At 39.5% G+C, this 26,518-nt stretch overlaps 3 protein-coding genes across 3 annotated transcripts in view; 1 reads left to right on the forward strand and 2 right to left on the reverse strand.

Annotated features, from left to right (window-relative positions):
- The window catches only part of LOC145439535 (uncharacterized), a 355,509-nt gene that overhangs the window by 170,593 nt on the left and 158,398 nt on the right, over positions 1 to 26,518 (reverse strand). The gene's annotated exons all lie outside the window — the stretch shown is intronic.
- On the reverse strand, positions 2,950 to 9,219 carry LOC145439533 (uncharacterized). The gene has a single exon (XM_080317021.1). The coding sequence runs from the start codon at positions 7,438 to 7,440 to the stop codon at positions 5,866 to 5,868; it is 1,575 nt and encodes a 524-aa protein (XP_080173147.1). The 5' UTR covers positions 7,441 to 9,219; the 3' UTR covers positions 2,950 to 5,865.
- On the forward strand, positions 12,885 to 26,243 carry LOC145439538 (glutaryl-CoA dehydrogenase, mitochondrial-like). Its single transcript, XM_080317034.1, has 9 exons — positions 12,885 to 13,050; positions 13,584 to 13,733; positions 14,134 to 14,245; positions 14,752 to 14,873; positions 16,263 to 16,392; positions 21,630 to 21,852; positions 23,330 to 23,559; positions 24,701 to 24,861; positions 25,360 to 26,243. The coding sequence occupies exons 1-9, from the start codon at positions 12,972 to 12,974 to the stop codon at positions 25,425 to 25,427; spliced, it is 1,275 nt and encodes a 424-aa protein (XP_080173160.1). The 5' UTR covers positions 12,885 to 12,971; the 3' UTR covers positions 25,428 to 26,243.

Below are 26,518 nucleotides of genomic sequence, written 5' to 3' on the forward strand. Positions count from 1 at the left end.
ACTCCACATGTTTCCTCGCTACAAGACCATATCAGTAATGATTTTGGCGACCCATCACTATCACATAGGTTAAACGTTTTCAGCTATCATTACAACGTAGGATGAACGTTTTCAGCTATCTGGCTGGATGATGACCCACAGCCTCACATTATTAAAGTATAAGCGTTATCCTTCATCATCTTGATTGACATGGTCGTCATTCATCCCATTCTCTTTTGTTCGCGTTGTTACTATTATCAGTAAAAAAAAACATGAAAATCAAAAAAATCATGATTTGAATCAAGGCCAAAATGATTTTAACCCGAACCCTACTTGTAGGCCTACTAGGCGAGGCAGACACGGGGTGATTACTTCATGAATGTAATCGATTTCGATTACGATTGCCGTCTGAGACATCCTGCCTGCTCGTGAAGACAAGTTAGCTGCAGACTGTGTAATGCTACTGAAGGAGCGCCATGTTAAGCACTTGTTCCTAGTAGTTGACGTCAGGTAAGGACTGACACTTTCTACCCGAGAATGTAGGAAAGTGTCTTTCGTTGTAGCCTACTGCAACAATTTTTAATTATTTGCACCATATTGCGTAATGTAACTATTGGAATTCTTAATAGGTCCAGTTTACGTTAAAAATAAAGTTTTTTCGTGTAAAAATTAGTCAATTTTCATGTCAGAAAGTTTTTTCAGGCCAAGCTACTTCGTAAGGACAGACACTAAGACAGTTCCAACCAGAAATGAAGAAAAGTGGTGCAATTCCAACAATATGTGCGAAGACGCCTAATTCACATAGGCCCTCAGGAGTGCTAAATTTGGTCAAAATTAAGCTTTTTTAACGTCAAAACATGTTAGAAATTTTAGTTTTTAGTTCAAAATCTTCCGTTTTTCGGGTAAAAAAACATCGCCCTTTTAAATCACATAAATATGACACTGTTGAGCTAGGAATGAATCAACTACAATGAAATAGCGTCATGATAACGTTGGTGATATAAGATTTGGCGCATTCTTATTGCGGATGCCCTATCGACAAGGCTGATTTTTTTATGAACAAGGAGTGTTTCGTTGCTATCAAGGCATTGCGCTCCAACCCTGAAATTCATATCACCAGTTATATTGGTATGCAGCCTTGTCTTGTTAATGTTCAATTGTTCATGGTCGAAAATGTTTGCTCGTAAATATATTTGAAAACCCGAACAGAACAAGTCGTTTCATGACAGTCTTTCTCTGGTTGGAAAACTTGGATCCATTCTTTGGAGCATAAAATTGTCTATACTTTTAGATTAAGATTTCACTTTGACGGTAGAAACTCTTTGCGGGCCGATCAAAATGCCGTCGCGGGCCGAATCCGGCCTGCGGTCCGTATGTTGCCCGTCACTGCGGTAGATCCTGGACGTGATATGTTCATAAAATATGTGTTTCTTCATTTTGGTGCCATAAATGTTGCGATCATACACCAACAGTATCGTCGGAAGCGTTATGCGTTAATATTGGATTAGCCTCCATCTATCTTTGCGGAAATGGTTTTCGGCACTCCTCATTCATATCAAAACGAAGACGCGGGTTTTAAAGACACGACCACGTACTTCAAGAAATACAGGGACAAAATTAGCTTTGAAATAATAAAAGTCCACCAATTTCTACATAAATAGTATGATGTTATCTTCAAGAAAAATCAATATTTTGCTGTTAATCACAAGCCCAAAGTTCATATTTGCACAAGACAGATTAAGGTTGCACCATAATAGAGCTAAAATTGAGCTAAAACTTGAGGGGGTCCGAGAGGGTCCGTGACGGTCAAAAGGGGTCCGCGAAGCCAAAAAGGTTGAGAACCACTGTCTTACGCAATGACGAGCGGAGCTAATACTTCTGACGTAATAATGAGTCAGTGGCGTTTGAAAACAGACGTTTATGCTACCGCTAACCTGGTATATTATCTCATTCTTGTTCACAAATATTCAGTTTATGTCATAGTCCTTGTACAAACAAAAAGTAATCGTTCTTTCACAAAAAAAATCGATTAAATATGGGAAGTAGTCGATTACGATTACTTCGGATTTTTTCGAATGTAATCGATTGCGATTACGATTACTTCAAAATGCTGTAATCGTCGTAATCGATTACGATTACTAATCGCGATTACCCCATGTCTGCTCTCGACTAATTAACGCAATAATAATAATTGTTTGTGCTATATTCGGGACCAAATCAAGGTTGTTATGACAACCATCGAGTATGGTCTCAGGCAGGGGCGGGCAACATACGGGCCGCGGGCCGGATCCGGCCCGCGGACAGTTTTCCGTCTTATATGATAATGTAGCCCGCGACCCGTCTTCCGAGATTCCCCAAATTTTAGTGACTGTAAGATATTATACACATATAAGCGCAGCGAGCGAGTGTGGTGCTTACGCGTGAGTAGTCGAAGCGAGAAGACTTGCATTATCGGCATTTACGATGTTGCCTACTCAACCCTAATGTCATGTGTGGTAATCAAGGTGTTTGTCGACTACAATGGTCATTCACACTATAGGCCGATATTTCTTATTTTTGACTCCGTAACCGTCGACTTGTAGCACGGCACACTTCTAGGCTTTTGTAAGACACCGCTTATGCCAGGGGTCGCCGACTCGAAACGGGTCGGCGGCCACTTTCAAATTTCGTAGAGACCGCGGGCCGTATGAATTCAATATGGAGATAAAATAGGCCACACAGTTGAACAACCACGCCATATCTCTTCACCTACTAAACCCTAGTGAATTGATATCTTCGTAAATTTGGGATACCGCGGGCTTATCGAACGCCTTGAAATCTTAATTAGGGATTGCACCGTGTGTTGATTGATCAGAGAGAGAGAAGCAGACATGGTGGATTGGTGGTGCTTGTATGACAATGCTGTTCTCAAATCCACATTGTCTTCGTCATTATTGGCGAAAAATGGCTTGGAAGTTACATTGCTGTCGTTAAAATACAATCATTAAATACGATTTATTCCTCGTATATGTGGATAAATGGGCGAATAAGGCATCGATTCAGCAATCCGGCCCGCCAAGTATTTAATGTTCCTATATCCGACCCGCTGGCTGGAGAAGTTGCCCGCCCCTGGTCTCAGGCCATCTGGTTCGAGCCAGGTATACAGTATACACATCGCGATTTCACATTTGCGACTGGTAATAAGGGGACTTTAATTGTATTAGATATTGTGTTATATCATTCTGTGACTTTTAAATCAACTGAGATAGTGATACAGGTATTTGCTCACATTGAATTTATTGCTGCATCTAGTAATTATGCCATTAACATGAATGCATTCCAAACAAAGCTCGCCATATTATATAACGTTCATGTGAGTTGCGGGTCACAACACTAAAATTTCAACTTGCCACGGACCCGTGGTTGAAAACCACTGTTTTATGATACGATGAAAAAATATTCTGAAGATTTAATTTTGTCTCTCAAATACAAATATATTTAGTTAACCGTCTGGACTAAAAAGCTTCAAAGCATCTTTAATTTACAAAGGGCTATCACTCCTAAAAGTGGTACAGAGCCTCTTTCTTCGATTTCAACACGTTGTTCGCTGCGGGATAAAATACCTAGTTCGAAACAATTTGTGGAAAATAACCCGAGCTAGCGCGACGGAAGTATTTTAGCGAGGAATTAGTGATCTAAAAGTACGCGCAATTAATTTTACATCAATTGTAATAAACCAATGTGTACACAACTACACATGGAAATTGGAAACACGTTGCAAACATTGTCGGCATATATTTCGCGCATACCGCGACCAAAGATCTAGTTATTTGGTTAAGAAACAGTGTTATACATTGTCTTCACTAAACAACAGTCAATAATAGTATGAATTCGACATAACCAGATCCCTCTGATCTAGCTATTTCGTCAACTGACACTTGGCACTTCATTTCCATCGCCTGTACTTTTTGTGATATCTTCTGCCACACTTTTCATTCGTTGTACAATAAATGCATGGCATTTACAGGTCGATTTACTGCTAGGCTAAGGTGAGCGTTCGATTGAAAGATTACTGCAAGTCGCTTCTACCCCACATATCTTCTCATTTTATTGCGATGTTTTGAAACAATGAAATTTTATTAATAAACTGAACAACAAACACACTGAGTCAGCATTAGACTTCAAAAATAACTTTTTTTTGCAAATGTTACTTGCAAAATAATGAAATTGCTTGGTGGCCTAAGAAACGCTGCATTGCAAATTTGGAACATTTCAAAGCTGTAGAAGCATTGCTATTAGAGGGGAAATTGTTGGATTTATTTAAATAAAAAGATTTTTTTTAATTCATCTGGCCACAGCATGATGTTGTTCGGTTGTCTAAAAAGACGGTGTATAACAAATTTGGCTCAATACCAATCCGTAGAAGTGAACTTATATTGGTAGAAAAGTTGGCATTTGAAAAAATATACTTACGGAGGGAAATTCTTTCATTATTTACAATAGAATTAGCTGTTACGAATATTATTTTTTCAAATCCGAACCTTTCTACTCTAATAATGTCGCGTGTCAGGTTTGGAATCCAGAAAAATTAGCTCTGCATCGTTTTATTGACACAACCTGACTATTTATTAAATCCAAAACTTTCTTCTCTACTAGCAATGCCACTGCAGGTTGGAATTGTCCCAAACTTCGTGTACAGCGTTTTTTTTATGCAAATTGGCAATTTTATCGCGTAGGCAGTAAAATTTAAAAAAGTTGTTTTTGAACTGCCCTAGTGGGCATTATGAAACACCTATGGATAAAGAATCAGTGATAACTGTGTAAACGAATGACGTGAACGTGAATTGAAAAGCAACCAATTATATACATTATACAAACATAGTGGCACAATACAACACCCCTGTCAAGTAATACAGTCTTGAAAGACAATCAAAGAGAGAAGTGACGGGGTAAGTACGTCAAAAAAGCCATATCATCTACAATAGTAGAATACAGCATGTTGTATATTCATACCGTGCTGACGGATTTCTATTTCTGAACACAGGAAATTAAGCTCTCCCGATATTGAGTATCTGCTACAAAATGTCCTGTTTTAACAGTATCTTGAATTACTTCTTGAAAATTCGTTTACAGTGCGTTGCAGTGTCGAGCAGATTTTTAAAATGCATTGAGCTCATTCGAGATTAAAGGTGATGGGCTATACATGACAAATATAGACAGTGATGATGGGTCTTTTGATACTATAGATGTGCTATACGTGGCGAATACAAATCATGACAGAAGAGGATAAGAGTAAGGGTATTGCGAGATGAGCATTATCCTGTCATCGACGTGAACTGGAAAGATATCGCATGAATATCAGTTGCGACTGCATAAACATGAAGATGCTTCCGTGAGATTTTAAAGAAACACCTTTCCTATGAACACATCAGATATGGTTTTTAACACAAGCATGCTTCTTCAGATGGTCTTCAGGTTGCATTTCAGAGCGAATTCTTTCCCAAAAGCATCCCATTTACGATTGGCACCAGCATGCATATTCACGTGAGCCATCAGGATACATTTCACGGTGAATGCTTTCCCACAAATATCACATTACATAAGTTTAATATCAGCATGTATATGTATATTCATGTGAGCCTTCAGGCCACGGGTATGAGTGAATACTTTTCGACAAACGTAACATTTATGATTCTTGACATCAGCATGTATATTTATGTGAGCCTCCAGGTTACGGCGCTGAGTATATTCTTTCCCGCAGACATCACATTTATGATTCTTGACACCAGAATGCATATTTAGGTGAACCGCCAGTCTAGATTTCCGAGTGAATTTCTTCCCACAAATATCACATTGCTGATTCTTGTTTCCATCATGCATATTTATGTGAACCGTCAGGTTAGATTTCTAAGTGAATTTCTTCCCACAAATATCACATTGATGATTCTTGTTTCCATCATGCATAGTTATGTGAGCCGTCAGGTTAGATTTCCAAGTGAATTTCTTCCCACAAATATCACATTTATGAAGCTTGACACCAGAATGCATATTCATGTGAACCGTCAGGCTACATTTCTGAGTGAATTTCTTCCCACAAATATCACATTTATGAAGCTTGACACCAGAATGCATATTCATGTGAAACGTCAGGCCAGATTTCTGAGTGAATTTCTTCCCACAAATATCACATTCATGATTCTTGACTCCATCATGCATATTCAAGTGAACCGTCAGGTTACATTTCTCAGTAAATTTCTTCCCACATATATCACATTTATGCTTCTTGACACCAGAATGCATATTTATGTGAGACTCCAGTCTGTGGCGATCAGTAAATTCTTTCCCGCAGATATGACATTCATGATTCTTCACATCAGAGTGCATATTCATGTGAGCCGTCAGGTTCGATTTCCGAGTGAATTTCTTCCCACAAATATCACATTGCTGATTCTTGTTTCCATCATGCATATTTATGTGAACCGTCAGGTTAGATTTCTGAGTGAATTTTTTCCCACAAATATCACATTGATGATTCTTGTTTCCATCATGCATAGTTATGTGAGCCGTCAGGTTAGATTTCCGAGTGAATTTCTTCCCACAAATATCACATTTATGAAGCTTGACACCAGAATGCATATTCATGTGAACCGTCAGGCTACATTTCTGAGTGAATTTCTTTCCACAAATATCACATTTATGAAGCTTGACACCAGAATGCATATTCATGTGAAACGTCAGGCTAGATTTCTGAGTGAATTTCTTCCCACAAATATCACATTCATGATTCTTGACTCCATCATGCATATTCAAGTGAACCGTCAGGTTACATTTCTCAGTAAATTTCTTCCCACATATATCACATTTATGCTTCTTGACACCAGAATGCATATTTATGTGAGCCTCCAGTCTATGGCGATAAGTAAATTCTTTACCGCAGATATGACATTCATGATTCTTCACATCAGAGTGCATATTTATGTGAGCCGTCAGGTTAGATTTCCGAGTGAATTTCTTCCCACAAATATCACATTTATAAAGCTTGACACCAGAGTGCACATTCATGTGAAACGTAAGTCTGGATTTCTGAGTGAATTTCTTCCCACAAATATCACATTTATGATTCTTGACACCAATATGTATATTCATATGGGTTTTAAGGACACTCTTTAAACTGAATTCCTTCCCACAAACCCCACAGCAATGATTTTTGACACCTGTATGTACATATGTGTGGATCTTGATATAGCTCTTTTGAGCAAAGTCTTTCCCACAAATATCGCATTTATGAATTTTAATACCAGCATGCATAGCCATGTGTGTCTTGAGTCGACTCTCGCAATTAAATTTTTTCCCACAAATTTCACAATGATGATTCTTGATATCAACATGCCTCGCCATGTGTTTCTTGAGTCCACTCTCGCAATTAAAGTCTTTCCCACAAACTTCACATTGATGATATTTTGTGTGACAACGAAGCCTCATTTTATGTGATTTCAGGATAATTCTGTTTGAAAATATTTCTCGAAGCTGATAGCAGGTGTATCCAATAACGAAAGTCAAATCGATTCTGAGGTTCAGGGTATCGAATATTAGTTCCGAATGAATTCAGGTGTTGTTTTATTCTCAAAATACCCAATCAGGTGATAGTATAATGTTTGGTATAAGATAAAACTATATATAGATTTAGAACGGAATATACATTGTTAGATTTTGATTTCCAATATTTCTTGCACAAAAAATCGACATAATATACAAACCCGACAGCACAACCATGCCAATGTGCAAAGGCATAGTTCAATCACTCTTATTGTACTAGTATCAATTTTTGTCACTTGAAATCCTCACAATATAACCACACTATGAAGATACATTGTCAGAAATGTCGGAATGACTTGGCCTAGTCCACTGATAACACTTTTATCAAGAAGCACATCAGCCAAAGCATATACACTGAAAATTGGGAGCAAAACGGCGATAGAGATAATTTGTAATTCAGACTACTGATGGTGTTGATACAGGAGAATGTTATACATTAGTAGATAACTAATTTTGTTCCATAATAATGACTTAAACAGCATCAGTGGTATGGTGATGAGGTAAGGTGTAAAGTCACAAAGTGTAGAAATTAAGATATGACCTGAAGGGTATAAAAAACCATTTACTATACACAAACGTATTGTGATAAGGACAAAACAGTATTGAATGTTTCCCGACCTCAAGACGACCTTACAGTAATGATAGGCCTACAATGTAGGCCCAACATATTTTTCACAAGTAGGCTACTGAAATGTTTTGATGGAAATTGATAAGACATCAAAAACTTAAACATGGTACGGTACAGTAACTAATAGAGGCCCAACAAACAACAGTGCGGATCAGGGAAGCAAAAAAGCTGTTCTGAATTGGTTGGATTACCATCACTGGCTGATAATAGGCATTGACCCTGTCGATTTGTTTTAACGTATTTTATACACACGAACATTCTTAAAATATCCCTATTTTGCTATTCACAAACCAGACCCCCACCTTGACCTGATTCTAAACTGAACCCTGCAAGCATACAGCATTCATACATTGTACACATACTCCCCTGTATTATCAATAGATCATACTTGTTTGATAGAAGTCGAAATCTAGGATTAAATACGGAAATAACTGGCTAATAAGACTGACTTGAATGAGTAACTATAATAAAATTGTAGTGTGGGGGTGCATCAAATTAAAACAATGACTATATCGCAAAATTAGCCCTCAATGAAAACAATTGATACAGATTCAGTACAGGCCATTCAATTGATCAAGCTACCGTACCAGTTATAGAGCAGTCCAGCAGTGGTTCTAATCCTTTTTGGGGAACTTACGCAAATCGGTAAGCCTCTGGGAACCACAAATCTTCGTTCAGTCGTTCAAAACATAAATCTACCACATTACACATCTAACTCACCGGTATTGAACCTTTTACTAACTTGCGGAACATCAATGCTAATTTCTACAGACCTCCGGACGGGATCCACAAATTTTCGCTGACTCATAAATACAAAATTCGACCGCATTCCACATCTAAATACGGCGTGTGGGCTCAGGAAACTATTCTCTCGCATGGAGAGAGAGAGAGAGAGAGATTTATTTCTTCCTCAACCGAAATAAACAAGGTTGAGTACGCAAGAAATACTCAAAACACATAAACAATAATATTAATGTGTAATTGACGGTAGGGTTACCATATTTTGATATCGGGAATGGAGGACTTCTATCAATTCAGAAAAGTTAGTTGATCAAAACTGAAATAAGCGGATATCGCTATTTTTGCTGACTAAAAAAAAGGAGGTCATCGCTTTCGTTCGAACCACGAATTTCCTTCTAGCGTCATTCATGCCCATTTTCACTCGAATCTATCCATCATCTCATCTTTAAAGCTGTATAGGCGGACGAATTGCCAAAAAAGAGGACGTATGGTAACCCCATATAACGGCACAGACGGCTGCCGGCGATATGATCCTTAAGATCTTCATGTCAAGCCGGAGGGCTGGATATTATAAATAAGTAGCCTATATACAATATACACTCGTGCTTACTAGTTACGGTGGTTTGTAAAATAAGGAAAAGAAAAGCAGCAACGAAGAACACAGTGGATGACTTGATGCAATAGTGGATTCATCCGATTAGTATTTACTGAGAAGTAAGTCAAGAAACTCCGCTTTAAATTACGAAAAACTCATAATTTTCAATCGCAAGGGTAATTTATTCCGCACATCAATTACAGGACGTCGCAAGGGAGGAAAAGCATTGGCATCAAACAAAATCTAGTCTATCGTATAATAAAAGTCGGTATTTGTCTGAGTTAATTTTGATGGTGATCGATATCAGAGGTGGTTAGATTCCCAAATTTCCTAATCCGAATCCATTCGTATCTGGCTGGCAAATTCAAATTCAGAGTCCGTAAAATTTGACCGGTAATTTCTTTTCATATTTCAGCGGATAAACCCAACTAAAACCCGAGTTTGAAAGCACAGCCACATCTGGTCTATATCGATCGAGTTGGAATCAGGTGTAGCTGAATAATCAGGGCATATTCTACACCAGTGTTTCCTAAGCTGGTGGCCGGCTCCCCCCAGGGACGATTTGGATTTTGAAGGGGCGGGAAGGCTCAGTGGGCGATATGGAGGGCGCCGGGCTCAGGGGGCAGTTTCGGAGGCCCTGAAGAAAAATGGCGCCACAGCAGAGGGTACAGTATGGACATATGGTTACATAGTAGAACAACAGCTAGCTCTATACATCTCCGAATTCTCATTGCAAATTAACATTCGACTAAAATCTGGCAAATCTCGAGATTTGTCGTCGCGCTACGTTCACATTATGTGCCGACGATGTTTGCGACATGTTTCCATGAATGCAGTGGTTTATTATGATTAATATAAAATTAATTGCGCGTACTTCTAGATCGCCGATTACCCGTTAAAATACTCCCGTCGCGCTAGTTTGGATTATATTCTATAAAATGTTTCGATAGGGCCTACGATACTTGCGGCCTAATATAGCACATTACACTTGCAGGATATAAGAGCCGACGCTTACAAAACAGACGTCACGACTGACTCAATGATTGTGTGTGATCTCACTTCTCGATACCAGACGCCTCGCCATAAAAGTCTAATGAAGTCGCATAACAGGCCAAATCAGTACTTTCAGATGAAACAACCCAATTAAGAGCCAAGTGACAGCGTCGCAATATATACCAATACACCAATATATCTGGAGAAGGCAATATTGTCGTGTATTGAACTACCAGTTAAGATCTCACTCAGGAGCGTTCGTATCAGTTACTGCCAGTTAAGTATTTTGTAAGCTCTGCTATCCGTAATATACGGACTTGCTGTAAATGCCATCGCAGACTATCGGACAGACAGCTCCTCCCATCGCAATGGTAAATTGAATTCACGCAGGGGAAAATGAAATCTCATTCATTTGGAACTTCTCTGAAAAACGTATACATGAAGCTTAGCCATAGAAGTTATGCAAGTGAGATGAATTACTGCAGTAAGCAAACCACGTCTTGCTCAACTGCCGTTCTTAAATTCCTTCACAGCATCTTTTCTCACAGATGCATTTACCAGTTTCTGCAAGTTATTGTAATATATGTTCACAATGATTTTGCACGTCCATTTCAAATCTCACAACATGCAAAGCTTGAGGTCCCCCCAAAACGATGCAAAGCATGTTGACCAGCTTCCCCTCACTGCGACTAGGGGGTGAGAGCAGAGGATTTTAATCCATTTTATCAGAACCATCTAGGATTGAAAAACTGAATGCAACAAACTTGGGGGCTGGTTCTGAGCGAGCAAGCAGTCCGCCACGATCGAGTAAGACGAAATAGCGTGAGCTTGCGCCATAGGACTCATCAACAAAAGACTAATAACATATCTGACCAGATAATTTTTCGAGGGCCTGCTTACCAATGTACCCAGCAACAGGAATATACGACACCTCCTCGCTGTCACGAGATAGAACTGTTTCGGCTATTTCAATGACTTGTTTGAAATGATCGAAATGAGTTGGACTTGAAACACCAATATCATGCTCCCAGTAGTTTAACTTAATTTTTAGGATGGAACGGAATTACAGAACAGAATTATTTTTGCAGAATTGGTGACTCCTGTTGAACCAACCAGAAATCTCCGTCTACCATAAAATAAGATAACTTGGTATTTTACAGATGATTTGAAGTTGAGAAAAGTATTACTGACATTATATACCTTTGAATAATACCTTATGGCTGGAAACTACCTGGGAATATCAGTATTTGTTCACGAATTGCAACCCAACGGCGCTTCTTCGGTGTACGATCCAAAACAAGCCGATGTCAATGGTGCAACCAATACATGATTCCCATGAGCATGATAGACAGGTTGTGAAGAGTGAAATCGTTATGCATGTGGCCTTTACGGGACTGCATTTAAGTACAATTGTGAAATCATGGCTATTTTATTGCAATATATCATCTCTACACGGCCGTTTTCAACTGATAACGTCACAAAAGTTATAAACCGGTGACGTGATCAACATTACATTAGAGGTCGACTGATATTGATTTTTACAGGCCGATACCGATACCGATATTTCGACGCTCACAAGGCCGATAACCGATATCATAGGCCGATATTAATATGGAAGGAGCAGAGAACTATTTCGCCAAAAATATTATATATTAGGCAAGGTGGCACTTGTTCATGCCACAGAAAGGTGAACAACAAACGAGAAAACTGAAATCGAAAAGACTTATTGCTTAATTGTGAACATTCGTTGAAATTTGGGATAACCCGAAAATCAAAACATGATACAGAATTGCAGATCAGTTCAGAAAAGGTAGATTGTAGTTTGATATAAAATATCGGTCGCGATATCGGCCTAGATTGGCCGATACCGATATTCGAGAAAGTTCCAAATATCGGCGCCGATAATCGGCCAAGCCGATAATCGGTCGACCTCTACATTACATATCCAGTAGTAAGGAGAATTGCCCCGTGGAACTTTGGGGGGTTTTTGGGGATAGAAGATCACGACGAAGATGACCAAAATTATTCATAAAAGTGTTTTTATGTACTAAACCTTCATTTGGGTCACAAGCATCGAAGTTTCCTGACAATTTTTCAAATCTGAACAATCCTAGTGCACAGTATTCGGTATTAGATAGGAATGATCGATAAGACCGTGGAGGTCATCTAGTCTGATCACACCAGCTGCCGCGGAACCTGTAAAGAAGTTACAAAAGTTACAAAAACTTGCCCTAGTAATTGCTAATTATCTTCCATGATGTGGAAATATGAGAAATATACACATTATGAGAAATAAACACATCAATTAATTTTCATGGTTGACTGACGCGTCGTCATCAATGGCGATACTATTTCTGGGGCTTCCCCGATATCGTACACAATTTCGTTTTATATAACCTGGAGTCCTTGTGAGTTCGACGGGGTTGAAACCTTGATAGTGTGTCTATTTGATCATTGAAAATGCTAGCCAATTGCACAAAAACATCTTCGCGTTTGTGCAGGTATATCAATTCCAGCAGGGGGCATTTTCGAACTGCAGGTAAAATCATTTCATTGACATTCCTTTAGTTAGGTATAGAGAGTGTGACATTTATTGATCGGCATGATCGCAATGTCAAAAACTTCGGGCATGTAGTTTGAACTGAATAAAACATTTTGCTGTCATAATATACGGTAAGATCAGCAAGCTATAGATTTCTAACCCACAGATAGATACGTAACTCCTGCTCGTTGCGCTTGGGCAAGCAGTGTCCCTTATTATTGCTGAGCAGTCTAAAAGTTGCGTAATTGGTAGTGCTGGAACCAAAATGAAACAGCCCTCAAAAACTGAATATCGGGAAATTTGTGTTCATTTTTCTTCTCTGTCCTACAATTGCAGACTGTCTTTGGTTATATTCTTTAAATTGATACACTATTACTTCACTGCCAGGGAGGTGACGAGTAACAAGGCCTTTATAGATCGTATCGTCACCTCCAATCAAATTTTATGTTTGGCAAAACAATAAATGTCTGTATCATGGAAAAGCGATATAATAATAGTGTAATCTAATTTCTTCCGCTATTTTCTTTCAGCACAATCCGCTGCCGCTAAATTTGAATGGCAAGATGCTCTCAGACTGAACGATCTTCTGAAAGACGATGAGAAACTTATCAGAGATCAGTTCAACTCTTACTGTCAAGAAAAATTGATGCCTCGAATTCTGCTAGCAAATCGAAATGAAAGTGAGTTTCTATATTGTAATAATGCTGTCAGCATTTATTGGATATTTTCATAGAAATACTTCACTTGATTAACATGATCATATTGAAATGAACCCGAATATATTCGGCTGACACTCGTCAGGGGCTATCGTCAGCAACTTGAATACTTCAATATAATTTAACTTTGGTATTGTATCAAGTTCATCTAGTGTAACATTTTACACATTCTAAGAGCTTCCGGGAGGTACAGAACTTCGATATACTATTCAACAACACCTTCTTTAGTAAATTGAATTACTATGTTGATATTCTGTTGTTAGAAAATATCTTGCAATGATAACACTGTACTACGGAATTAGGAGGCTTGTGTCTCAAAACATGTAATGTCATGGAAATTATAATTTTTAAAATGTTTATTCAGCATTTGATAAGGAAATATTCAAAGAAATGGGCGAGCTTGGAGTATTGGGAGCTACAATCAAAGGTTATGGCTGCGCCGGGATATCATATGTTGGTTATGGACTGCTTGCAAGGTAATCCATCTGTAACGTTTGATGGCCTACTAATGACTCTAACGGTATGGGGATGAGAAGTAAATGAGCACATGCGCTCCTCAATGAAGTTAGCCTATTCTAAGCATAGTATGGGAACCAATGTGGCGTTCATAGAAAATCTTGGCTGTAGAGTAGGGTAGTCAGCTCATTTTGCTCTACTGGCAAAATGATGGATGATTTTCTGCTGGTCTCACTGAGGCACAGAAGTTTATGGGGCACACAAGTTGATGGGGTAGCCAGTAAAATTTGAAAAAAAATTATTATTTATTTTTATTTATTCAATCCTAAATTTTCTACTATAATAACTTCACTTCCACTTTTTGGAATTGACCCAAAATTGGTGTGCAACGTTATTTTAGGTAACCTAACAATTTCATCAAGTAGCCAGTGAAATTTGAACAAAAAATGTGTAGGCTGCAATGAAAGGAATACCAACTAGGAATGAGAAGGTTTTAGTCGTTTAATAATCAACACACAACCCGCAGGGAATGTGAAAGAGTGGACAGCGGATATCGGTCGGCCATGAGCGTTCAATCGTCACTTGTTATGCACCCCATCAATCAGTACGGGACCGAGGAACACAAGGAGAAATATTTGCCAAAATTGGGTGAGAGCTACTTCTAATTATAAACTTCAACCACCACTGATCCACTATATCAGAGCTGTGCAATGGATGTCCTGTCGAGAATAAGTTTATAACCCATAAAAAATGTTTTGCGGAATGGAATTTGTCTTGATCTGGCACATTTGAACTTGGCGCGATAGAGGCTTGTAGATTGGCCGTAAGTCATTAAAATATGCATACTGATTTTACACAACACATGGATTTTAAAGACGATTCAAAAGCCTGAAAACTCTATTTACAATTCAGCCGATTTCCCATCAAATTTACTATTGGTTGGTGTAGTCCAGTATCAAATTTCATTGCTAATCTCATCATGACAAATGACAATTATCAATTTTTATGAAGAAAGTCTATGTGCGCCAGACCCACTATCAGACCCGCTTGTATGCGCAAAAGATTGCATACCCTGGGCTATATTACTAGTGACGGATTTCCTTGACCGACAAGATGGCGTAATGGTGAAGCGTCCGGCTTCTTGATCGGTAGGTCGTGGGTTCAATCCTCGGCCGGGTCAGACCAAAGACTTTATTAGTAACACTGGTATCCATGACTTCCCTACTTGGTGCTCATGCATTGATAGGATAGCATGGAGAGGTGGTGCAAGACTTAGAAAGCCGTAAAAGGCTATATCTGCACCTTCCTAGTCCGGCGGCATATGCACATCATGCACTCATGATATGCATATGCGCAGATCGTGTGTATTTGTATCATGAGTCGGTGTATATGCTGCAAAAAAACATCAAGGACAAAAATAAACTACATCCTTCCTTTCCTAGTCCGTGATATAGTGGAATTAGTCCTGTAGCATTCCGCCAAGCGCAAGAGAAGTACCGTAGCAGTTTCTACGGAATCTCAGTAGTTTTTTAGAATACTTCGAAGAGGTATACAAAGGTACTTGTCACTGAACCGTGGGTTATAATGTAGATGATGTTCGCCATGGTGCTTTCTTTTTTTTGATAACCTATCAATTATATAGTATATTCATATTGAAATGAACCCGAATATTTTCGGCTGACACTCGTCAGGGGTAATCGTCAGCAACTAGTAGAGAATTGGAAAGAACATTGTATTCTCTACTAGTTGCTGACGATTACCCCTGACGAGTGTCAGCCGAAAATATTCGGGTTCATTTCAATATGAATATACTATTTGATTGTATATTGAAGTTCTGTACCTCCAAGAAGCTCTATCAATTATATACATATATCGAATGCTATTAAGTATATAGGGTGCATGTGTTATTCACAATAACTTTAGGGGTTCGCCACATCAAAGAAGGTTGAATAGTCCCTGATCCTGATTTTTTGTTCCTCATTTAAAAATTTAACCATATCTTGGGTGGTGAGGTCCATGAATACTATATGATTACAGCCCGCGGTGAATTGATTGGCGCGTTCGGATTGACCGAGCCGAATCATGGCAGTGATCCAGGGAGTATGGAAACAAGAGCCCGTTACGATGAGAAAACGAATACCTATTGTTTGAATGGTAGTAAGACGTGGTGAGTGCGTAAATAACTAGACTTTGTGTTTTGCAGCGGCCAATACAATGTGCCATACTTGTCATAATTTCTCGTGAATCCTCCGCTCTTTGAGCTATAGAACTGGGGTGAATTGCAGTGGCGGCTCGTCCTATAGGGCAACTGGGGCATTGCCCCACCTAAAATTCTGTTCAATAACAATTCTTTACCATTTATAGACGCACCGAAATCACAGCGAAAATCGTAATCTTCTTGTCTTTTCGCTTGTAAATGCCCATATATAGCGAAGTCTTTGCGAAAATCGAATTCTCTTCGTGTTTTCGCTTTGCGAATGTCTAGCCGGGGCATGCCCCGGTAGCGCTCATAACAAGCTTTCACTGTCTATTCTCTCAAAGTCGCGCACAATAAAGAAACGGTGATTTACTCTCTCCTATTCATAAAATTACCGAGCAACCGGGGCAACATAGCCTAGTTGCCCTTAAGGTGTGATGTAACAATCGTATCTATATCTGAACTCGGTTATCGTCATATGCGTTGAGTCGATCTTTGCTGGTATAGGTCGATTTTGATGGTGTTTCACTCCATGATAATTCTTGAAACTTGGTATGTCATGTCGTGATGGTGGTATTTAACACTGTCCTAAGTTTCAGGGTTTCTACTCAAAGTTTAGGGTAGTAATTCCGTTTCCGAAGTTGAGTGTGTGCTGATCCGTTATGTATCGCAGCAGATTTTACTCAAAAGCCGGTATTGGTGTCTATTGATTTTGACGATGTTCCATACCGAGATCGGTCATGACATTTGGTACGGTGAGTCTTAATGTTAGTATCGAACGCTGTACGAAGTTTCAAGTTTGTCACTGAACTCTGTTAGTGGTAATTTCGTTTCCTAAGTCGAGTGAGAGCTGACTCGTCATTTATCGCAAACATATTTGACGCAAAGCCGGTATTGGTCTCCATTGATTTTAACGATGCTCCTTAGCTAGATCCGTCATGAGCTTTTGCATGGTATGTCTTGATTTTAGTATCGAACGCTGTGCCAAGTCTCAAGGTTGGTACTCAATAATTCGGGCAGCAATTTCGTTATCAAGTTCGAGTATGGTAGAGATGTGCGCTGATCTGACACTTAGCCTACCTAACGCATTGCGGATTTTACGCAAAAGCCGGTGTATCTGTGTTAACGCTAACTGTGTTCCATACTGAGATAGTTGATGAGATGATGATATCATGAAACGGTTTACTAACATCCTCGGTTTGCATTCAAATATTTAGTTTTATTTTATATTCTTCAATGTCAATTTCACCGTGCAATTGTGGCCTTCAGGCCATTTGCTTACAATTACAACCCCTGTCAAGCGCGATAGCTGTTTCGTTTTCGATGGCGGCTAACAGCTGATCGCTTGATCAGCCTATTCCTCAGTAAATTTTACGCAAAATTTGGTGTTGGTCTGTCCGTATTAATTTTGACAGTGTACCATACCGAAAACGGTCATGAGGCTACTTCTCGATGATTTCATGTAACAGTGTACCAAGTTTCCGGCTTTCAATCACGTATTTATTCGGTGATATATTTTTCAAAGGCGATTTTGCAGCAGACATATAGACACTATAGACCAGGGGTCACCAACCTGGTGCCCGCGGGCACCAGGTAGCCCGCGAGGACCAGATGAGTGGCCCGCGAGCCTGTTCTAAAAATAGATCGAATAGCAGCATTTGCCAATATTCGTCCGATTATCACCAGTGAGCTTTTAAATATATAAATTGAGTGATTTAGCTATTGTTTTTCAAATAACACTATAACATGTGACTTAGAAATGACAGTACATAGATATAAACGACTTGAAATGATGATACCAAATATACCCAATTACAATTAGTAATATACCAACATGTAGTAGAATAACAAGATATCGAAGACAGATAATAGGCCAACGGCGTACTGCTCATACAGGCGATATGACCGCATGCCATCCACGGTCTTTTTGAAAGGGTGGGGGGTTCCGTTATGGTAGCTCGACATACCCGGACAATGCCAAAGTGGTAAACAACATTAGGCTACTATCCGGTAGCAAATGGCGGTGACGTACTAGCAGATGCAGTATGCCCAATGTGTATTGCATCATTTGACACAGCTTGTCTCTCTTATACTCAACGCAATTTATAGTACCATGATTCAAACTTTCTGTAATCGATGCTGCTGTCAGGTATAATGAAATCTGTCATGTCTAGATGCTGAACAATTAGAGATTGAAATTGTACCACTGCAAAATAAACTCCACCTCAAAGCCCACAAGGCTGCAGCAAACTTTTGGTGCCTTGTTGACACAGAAAAGTACAGTGGTGAATGCGCATGCGCAATTGCGCAGCAGCAATGAAGGTTGCAAGCGTGTTTGATTCAACTTATCGTTGTGAATCAGCCTTTGCGGACACGACATTCATCAAATAACAAACACAGTACACGCCTCACTAATGCACATCTGGAACACTCACTCAGAGTTGCAGTGTAAGTTACATATCAGAGTACAGCGCACTAGTTGATGGTATGCAATGCCAGGCCTCCCACTGATAGGTTTAGAAACAGATAACACGATGTCCAGTCTAACGTGTGACCAGAGATGCCACTGAGCTATTTTGGAAAAACCCAGATTTGGACGTTGAAAAAACCCAGATCCTATATTTCACTCAAATTTATATATGATATAGCTGCAAAACAGTGACTGAGAGTCATCAATGACAGTTATACGACTATAGAAGAAGTTTTAGCCCTTGATATTGAAATCCCAACTGTTCATTTTCATACCATACATTTTGCTCAGTTAAATGAACAAATCCATCGAAATATGATGCTCTCCTCTCGACACATTGCTACGGGCATTCGGTATAGAGGAGGGGGGGTCAATAGGTAGTTTATTATATATTCGTAATGTTTGTCACAATGATAATCCCCATCTATCATGAAGATGATTTTAGGGTAGTTCCAGTGACTGTGAGCTGACCAGATAGATTAAAAATAGCTTTCGATTCATTAAACTGGGACAAGCATTTTTATCTGGGATGTTTAGTCGAAAAAGAAACTGCCAGATCATGAAATTAAGGGTACATTTGAATTTGGCAAACCCCACTCCCTCTGAATAACTTGCACGGGTGCCCAAACTGTCTCTTTGAGTGTCCCTGTTGAAAGTGAATATACTTTGATGTCAACATGGTACATTAGTTTGATCACCATTTGGTCTTTCCATGTGCATTAATTGCATACTTTACAGCAGTTACATACTATTTACTGACACACAGCGAATTTGTTGCAGCGCTAGCATTCAAGTTGTAAATCGTTTTGAATTGCAAAACAAATGCTCCAGACTCCAGAGTTGCTTTGTGAAAATGACTTTCAGTATTCAATTGAGCTCTCTCATCACGCCAAGACCTCTCATTTTAATAGTAAATGGGTCTCTTTAGACTCAATCACAGTAGAATCCGTCGATGTTATAAGATTTTATCAAGCTAATAATCAATTTTGCGCCGTAAAATTGACCTGACAAACATGATGTCGAAAAAACCCAGATTTCAAGCACAAAAACCCAGAAACCCAGGTGATGCTCGAAAAACCCAGATCTGGGTGGAAAAACCCAGGAGTGGCATCTCTGCGTGTGACGAGATTTATTTCCAAATCTCAGCTTACAGCTTTTATATAATTTATATAAACACGATGCGAAGTAATTCGTGATTTCTTAAAAAGTCTTAGTGACTAGCTGGTTGAAATAAGATGTTTTGATTTAAAAGAATATCTTAGAAGTCTTACCGCTATGCGATGCCTGACCAATGCTATGAATATCAAAGCAAGTGATTTGTGGTACAGAACTTCAGAATAACGCGAAACAATAACTTCATATTGTTAATTTATTCGCTAAAAGCTTTTCGACTAACTCTCATCAGTAGCGAACGTTAGTGATGGGGTGAATCAAATTCAAAATGTAAGAACTATTTTGTCTGTATGACGTAATAATAACAAAAACAAACAACTAGTAGACGGGCTAGATACGGTAGTAACGGTACAAAACAAACGTTACGAGTACATATTCGGTTATAAATAACCGAAAACACAACACATAACATTAATGAAATATTCCAAGAGTGTAGAGGCGTTCCTTCTGGCGTTCTGGTTATTGTTTCGCGTTATTCTGAATATCAAAGCGGAAATTGGGTCTGACACGGGTAAACGGTTGGAGTAAATGGTAGCTCGTCGCTTTAACCAGTACCCAAAAGTAGCCCTTGGTTGCAAAAAGGTTGGTGACCCCTGCTATAGACCGTAAGCCGTATGTGTCGTGTGACAGTCTCCAGCCTCAAGGCCAAAATCTCCTATGCTGTACCGGGACCGAATTTCCGAGGCTGCTATCCGTAGTTCTTCAGAATGATGTTTTGGATTCAATATGACTGTCCAATCTATGAGATAACTATTGCGTATGTGTCCGAACTCGTTGACCTTTCCAGTTAGGCTTACGCAATCTCTCGAGTTATAGTCATTTCCATTTCTGCAGATAATTAGTCAGGTGTAGTGCGAACATGAACCGTGTCGAATCTTTGTTCCGCACGCCGTTTATGCAGTTACCACACTTCAAGTCACAGCTCACCAGCAGACCTCTCGCGGCGCATACGTTAAAGTCACTGTTGTCGTTCGTGTTACTGTACCACCAAGTTACTTGTTTGCGTTGGAAAACACCATTGTGACGTCATCTTGATGTCGCTTGCAGCCCTTGCTTCACCACCCGATATTGTCACGAGCCGCCACTGGTGAATTGTGATAACCAGCCTTAGTTGAGCCCTGGCAGATATTATAAAGCAAGAAATAGGCATTTAATAGTGATTAGAATTACGATTTAATCAATAAAAGCTCTATGATCTATGTCACAATATGTTTTATTCAAGCCGTTTTGCATGCTCATGGAATCATATTGCGTGATAGTTGGCTCTGAATCAAATCACCCAGGCACACATTTCTGCCTTGCGCAATACATAATATTGTTTTCCAGTGGCCAAAGGGCCACCACTTTGAATAATGTTGCTCTCTCCAGATTGTCACAAAATGTTAGTAACATGTGTAGCCTATATGCCTTAGTGCTGACTGCTTGAAATAATCAATTTTTACACTAACAACTCATTATTTTTCAGTAATATATCAGTACTGAGATTATCAGAGAAAATATTATTATTTCTTTTGCTATATTCCGAGCAAATATGTGACGCATCTGTGATAATGACATTTTGCAGGATCACCAACTCGCCCATCGCAGATGTTTTCATCGTGTGGGCGAAGAATGAACGAGAAAACGACACCATTCGTGGGTTCATTCTCGAGAGGTCGATGACGGGCCTCACCACTCCGAAGATCGAAGGGAAGTTTTCATTGCGTGCTTCGATAACGGGACAAATTGTTATGGAAGACGTGAAAGTGCCGGCTGAAAATATGTTACCCAACACCTCGGGTCTGAAGGTGAGAATGAGAGAACTTTGCGATGGAGCACCCGCCAATTCTGACCGGAGTTTATCTATCGGTGACGCCTGAAGATGGACATAGCCAGTCATGTCTAGACTGCTAAAGTTGATCTAGTATTTAATTCAGAGAAAGCAGTTCACAAAGTGTGTCCATTATTTGATACAATAATGTGTTGTTAAGTTTAAGTAATTGACAGTGTGGGTGGCGAGTAGGCTACTCGTATGTATGTCTTGGCGAAATCGAGTACCTGAGTCGGAGTGATTCGATTGTGAATCAAGCATTAGGCGTTTTTTTTCACTCATTATGACTTCGCAACAGTGTGAAACATGCGGAAAGTCCAAATAGGTACCTTTCATGCGACCACAAAAAAATATAATGGCGCCACCCGTTGATATGGTATTTTTTCGACTATGCCAATTTCGTTGCACTTTGTGACAGTGCTGTGTGTTAATCACGACCAGGGCTGGGCACAATGATTCAAGTACTCGAATCGGAATCGAGTATTAATTTTAATGATTCAAGTCGAGTAGTAAAAGAAGATTTTTTTTACTACTGAAATTATACGCTCCTCGCAACTTGAAGTTAATTTACTACCGAGAATTATAGTTTTGATACTATTCTCCATCGAGGAAGCCTTTAAACCAGTGGTTCTCAAACTTCTTCAGAACTGCCCCCCTTTATGATAGGGAAAAATTTGGCGCATACGAGACATATAGTACAAAGACACGAGCGTTACTGGAAATAACACATTCATGAAGTCATGATCATCCCACAACATTGTCAAGAAGTGCAATGAAATAGATTTGGTCGAAAAGATACCAAGTATCTTCAACATGACGGATAACAGGCTTTGTTCTTTGTGGTGGCATAAAAGGTACATATTTGAACTTTGACATAGTACATTCTGTTGTGACCTCATGATGAGTGATACTCGAACACTCGACTCGAAGCGTAATTCGGAATCGAATCACTCAAGTACTCGATTTTGCCTAGCCCTAATCACGACTTCACAATGATATAAGCCAATATTACGTTTGTAGCTGTGTACTACATGCTTTGTGTGCTGTGATATGACCAATCGTGGTTTACAGCCATCCACTATGGAAATAGTATCAAAACTTCTTTCTCTATTGAATATAATTTCAGTGCCATACTGGAAAAATCATTTCACACCGCTCTACTCGAATCAATAAAATATCTACTCGATTCATGTCCAAGTTCTACTGAAATCATTTTGCCCTGCCCGTTTTGTGTTGACGACCCCCTGCTCTCACCCTAATACAAGTAAACCGCATCTTCGAACTAACTACAGCTAACCCTAACGCTTATCTGTCTAAAGCATCATACACATTACTACTATTATCTAGCGTCAAAGGCTTAATTTGATACGCCATGTTACTGATTTGAAGTGAGGCTCGTGGTTCACAAATTCCAACAGAATTTCTTATAATGCTTGCAATGTCTATGATTTCAGGGGCCGTTCGGGTGTTTGAACAGCGCACGATACGGGATAGCCTGGGGTGCGCTCGGAGCCGCCGAATTCTGCCTCAGCGCAGCACGACAATACGCACTGGATCGCATTCAATTTCAAAAACCTCTCGCCAGAAATCAGTTGATACAAAAGAAATTTGCAGATGCCGTCACTGAAATATCAATCGGCTTACAGAGCTGCATTCAAGTTGGGAGGCTTCGCGATGAGGGCAGGTAAGCTCAGTCGATATCGGATTTTTCAGTCAAAAGCAGGGTTGTAATGACTCGAGTCGGACTTGAACAACAATTTTTCGTTGACTCGACTTGACCCAAGTCATTTTCTTAAAAATGGATTATTACTAACTTGAGTCAATTTGTGTATTGTCTGGATTTGTACTCGGGGGATTGCGCATGACTGAAGACATTCTATATGACGTATTCAAGATTTCAAGACTCCTTATGACCGATAGACCGAGAAACTGTATTTTATCTGATTGAATAAGCATGTGCAGTGAGAAGAAATGAGAATATTATGAATGCGAGGCCTTCGATATCACCCGAGAGTTTCAGTGAACAGGATAATGAGCAGTGAACAATAAGACTTGGACTTGACTTAGTGGTGAATTGAAAATGACTCGGCTCAACTCGAGTCAAAACTATCAAAGTAAGATTGACTTTTGACTTGGAACCTTGTGACTTGATTCACTACCCTGAAAAGGTAATCAGCATTGTTTTCAACAATTAGAGCACCACAAGACCATGACCTAGTAACAATGTTCCCTCTAATTTTTGCCGAGTGTGCGCACACTCACCAACTCACTGCGCAGACCCTTGGAAAACAGTGCGTAACGACTGAAAGAAAAGGTCTTCACTTCGGATTTTTTGTGCGCAACTTGGATTTTCTATGCGCAGGTGTGTCAGCATTGCGCAGGTGCGCAGCTTAGAGGGAACATTGCCTAGTAACGTTGTTTTTAGAGATGGTTAATGGCATCATAATCTGTACAGGGCGCTGTGATTGTTCGTAACAATGTCGGTATCCGATTTCTAGAGCAATTTTGAATGGTTACAGTGCCGTGACCTTATTATAATTTGTATTTTAGAAAATCAGTGTGACAGCAACTTTCAGTTAAGAATGGTTTTGGTAGATTTTGTTTTCGGGTAGTCATCTATAAATTACCATATTTGTTTACGAAGTGATGTAAAACTGTTAGCCATATCTGGGTGCCCTACCTTACAGTGCAGTCTCGTGTTTGCATCTATCCGGACGTTACTTATCGATAAACATATCGCTTGCAACATTGAGGACTCCTGGATAATTGGCTGCTCAATATTCAGCATGAAGGCGTTGTGATGCCACCGAGCTTCATTATTTCAGCGCGGCACCGGAGATGATCTCTCTCATCAAGAGAAATTCGTGCGGAAAGTCGCTGGAAATCGCGAGAAATATGCGCGACGTTCTGGGTGGCAACGGCATCAGCGACGAATATCACATCATACGACATCTGATGAATTTGGAAACCGTCAACACGTATGAAGGTGAGTTGTCTGTAGCGCTGAGCACAATGAATCGAGTCGTAGAATATGAATGAACCGTAATGATTAGAGTCATAGTTGGGAGACTGGAAAACTTTCAGCTTTCCAAAATTGGATTAGAATTATAGCCAAACTGTTATTTTTTCAAATTAGATTTTAATTAGAATGGTTGAATTCGCAAAAAATGGGACATTGAATTGAATTTCAAACTGGAAAGATATGCAATGAAATCAAGCTCAGTTCGTATCTAATCAAAATTCATTCTCGCTAAGAACGAGAATAACAAATGGTCTGTACAGTAAGCTTGGCTCGATTTGCACGATACAGTTCTCCTGTGCCGCATTTTCAGGAAAACCAGAAATTCGATTAGAATTGAAACTTTTCACAAATTAGATTAAAATTAGATTACCGATATTTCGCTCAAACTAGTCTGATTTAGAATGATCTATTTGTGCAAGTTTGTTTCGAGTCGAGAAGTGAGAGTTGATTTCTTGTTCTCAGGCACCCACGATATACACGCGCTTATTCTCGGAAGGGCCATCACGGGAATTCAGGCGTTTACGCACTGATTTCAACGCATCTCATAGAAGTTTTCTCCAAGGAATTTATAGTGTTGTAGCTGGGGTTGTTTTTGCTACTAGAAAGTCTATTATTTTTGTAATATTCCAACTCATTTGATATTTCGCTGGGACTCCGTAACTAAAGCCCGACCGATATCGGATTTTTGATACAACTGATCAATAACGTCTTCACCTAATACCCCAATATATTCAGTCGGTATTCCAATAGCGTAAGCTTGGGCGCATTTCCAAAACTTGAAAGCAGTTGTTTAAACAGTTTTACATTCATTACTAAGCTCAGACATGAATCTAAAATGACTGCGTTTGGATGCATGTAATATATTACAAATGAATCAATATAGTTATTGGACTACCTACTATTTTGTGACGTCACGAAAATCGTCGATATTTTTCTACCTCTAAAGGTCGATACCGATATTTCATTCAAGGTGTGATATCGACTCCATACCATATTACCGATAAATCGGTCGGGCTGTAATTAAGTCCCTGCTATTTTCTTGTAGGTGATGAAATTGTTCCAACTTGCCAGTCTCTGATTTGGGATAGACAAATGTTATTTCTAAATTTTCATTCACGCTGCGGCCTGACAGTCCCAGTTAAGTTCACTGTTGAATTGCTGGATTACTTGTGGGGTAATTTACTGGTAGCGGCTGATGGTTGCATTCCGGTAAAATGCGTCGTCACTACACCAGAAATGTCTCTATTCATGGTTTTCGGCTGACGCCGTCGGGCCGAGGTGATTTGTTTGGATTTTGGTAGATTCTTTATCATGGCTTGCCTATTTCATAAAGATACTTCGCGTAGTGTGGCGGATATTTTCAATGTGGGCGGGACAGGAGTGTTGGGGCAGAGAAGTTAGTCCATTTAGTTAGATACGTTCAAGATCTTGGCATCCGTCGGTTCAGGTCGCCACCAGTCGTATGTCAAGCAGCGTTGGGATCAAGTCGGTTCCTTCTAGTCACGAGTCATTGCACATTCTTACAAAGTCAAGTCGCTCGTTTTTGGAGGAGACTCGAGTCAAGTCGAATTGAATTTATGAAGCATGCGTGATGATTCAAAGTCGTTATATTATGCTAGTG

This window comes from Botryllus schlosseri, chromosome 5, assembly GCF_051294905.1.
Source record: "Botryllus schlosseri isolate E-star chromosome 5, Bs_hap1, whole genome shotgun sequence".
Taxonomy (NCBI): domain Eukaryota; kingdom Metazoa; phylum Chordata; class Ascidiacea; order Stolidobranchia; family Styelidae; genus Botryllus; species Botryllus schlosseri.

What these genes read in the sequence shown, in the direction of transcription:
- LOC145439533 (XM_080317021.1), bottom strand. Translation starts at nt 7,440, where the DNA reads ATGAGGCTTCGTTGTCACACAAAATATCATCAATGTGAAGTTTGTGGG.
- LOC145439538 (XM_080317034.1), top strand. Translation starts at nt 12,972, where the DNA reads ATGCTAGCCAATTGCACAAAAACATCTTCGCGTTTGTGCAGGTATATC. An exon ending in GGGGCATTTTCGAACTGCAG is followed by an intron (nt 13,051 to 13,583) that starts GTAAAATCATTT and finishes ATTTTCTTTCAG; the next exon opens with CACAATCCGCTGCCGCTAAA. An exon ending in CCAACACCTCGGGTCTGAAG is followed by an intron (nt 21,853 to 23,329) that starts GTGAGAATGAGA and finishes CTATGATTTCAG; the next exon opens with GGGCCGTTCGGGTGTTTGAA.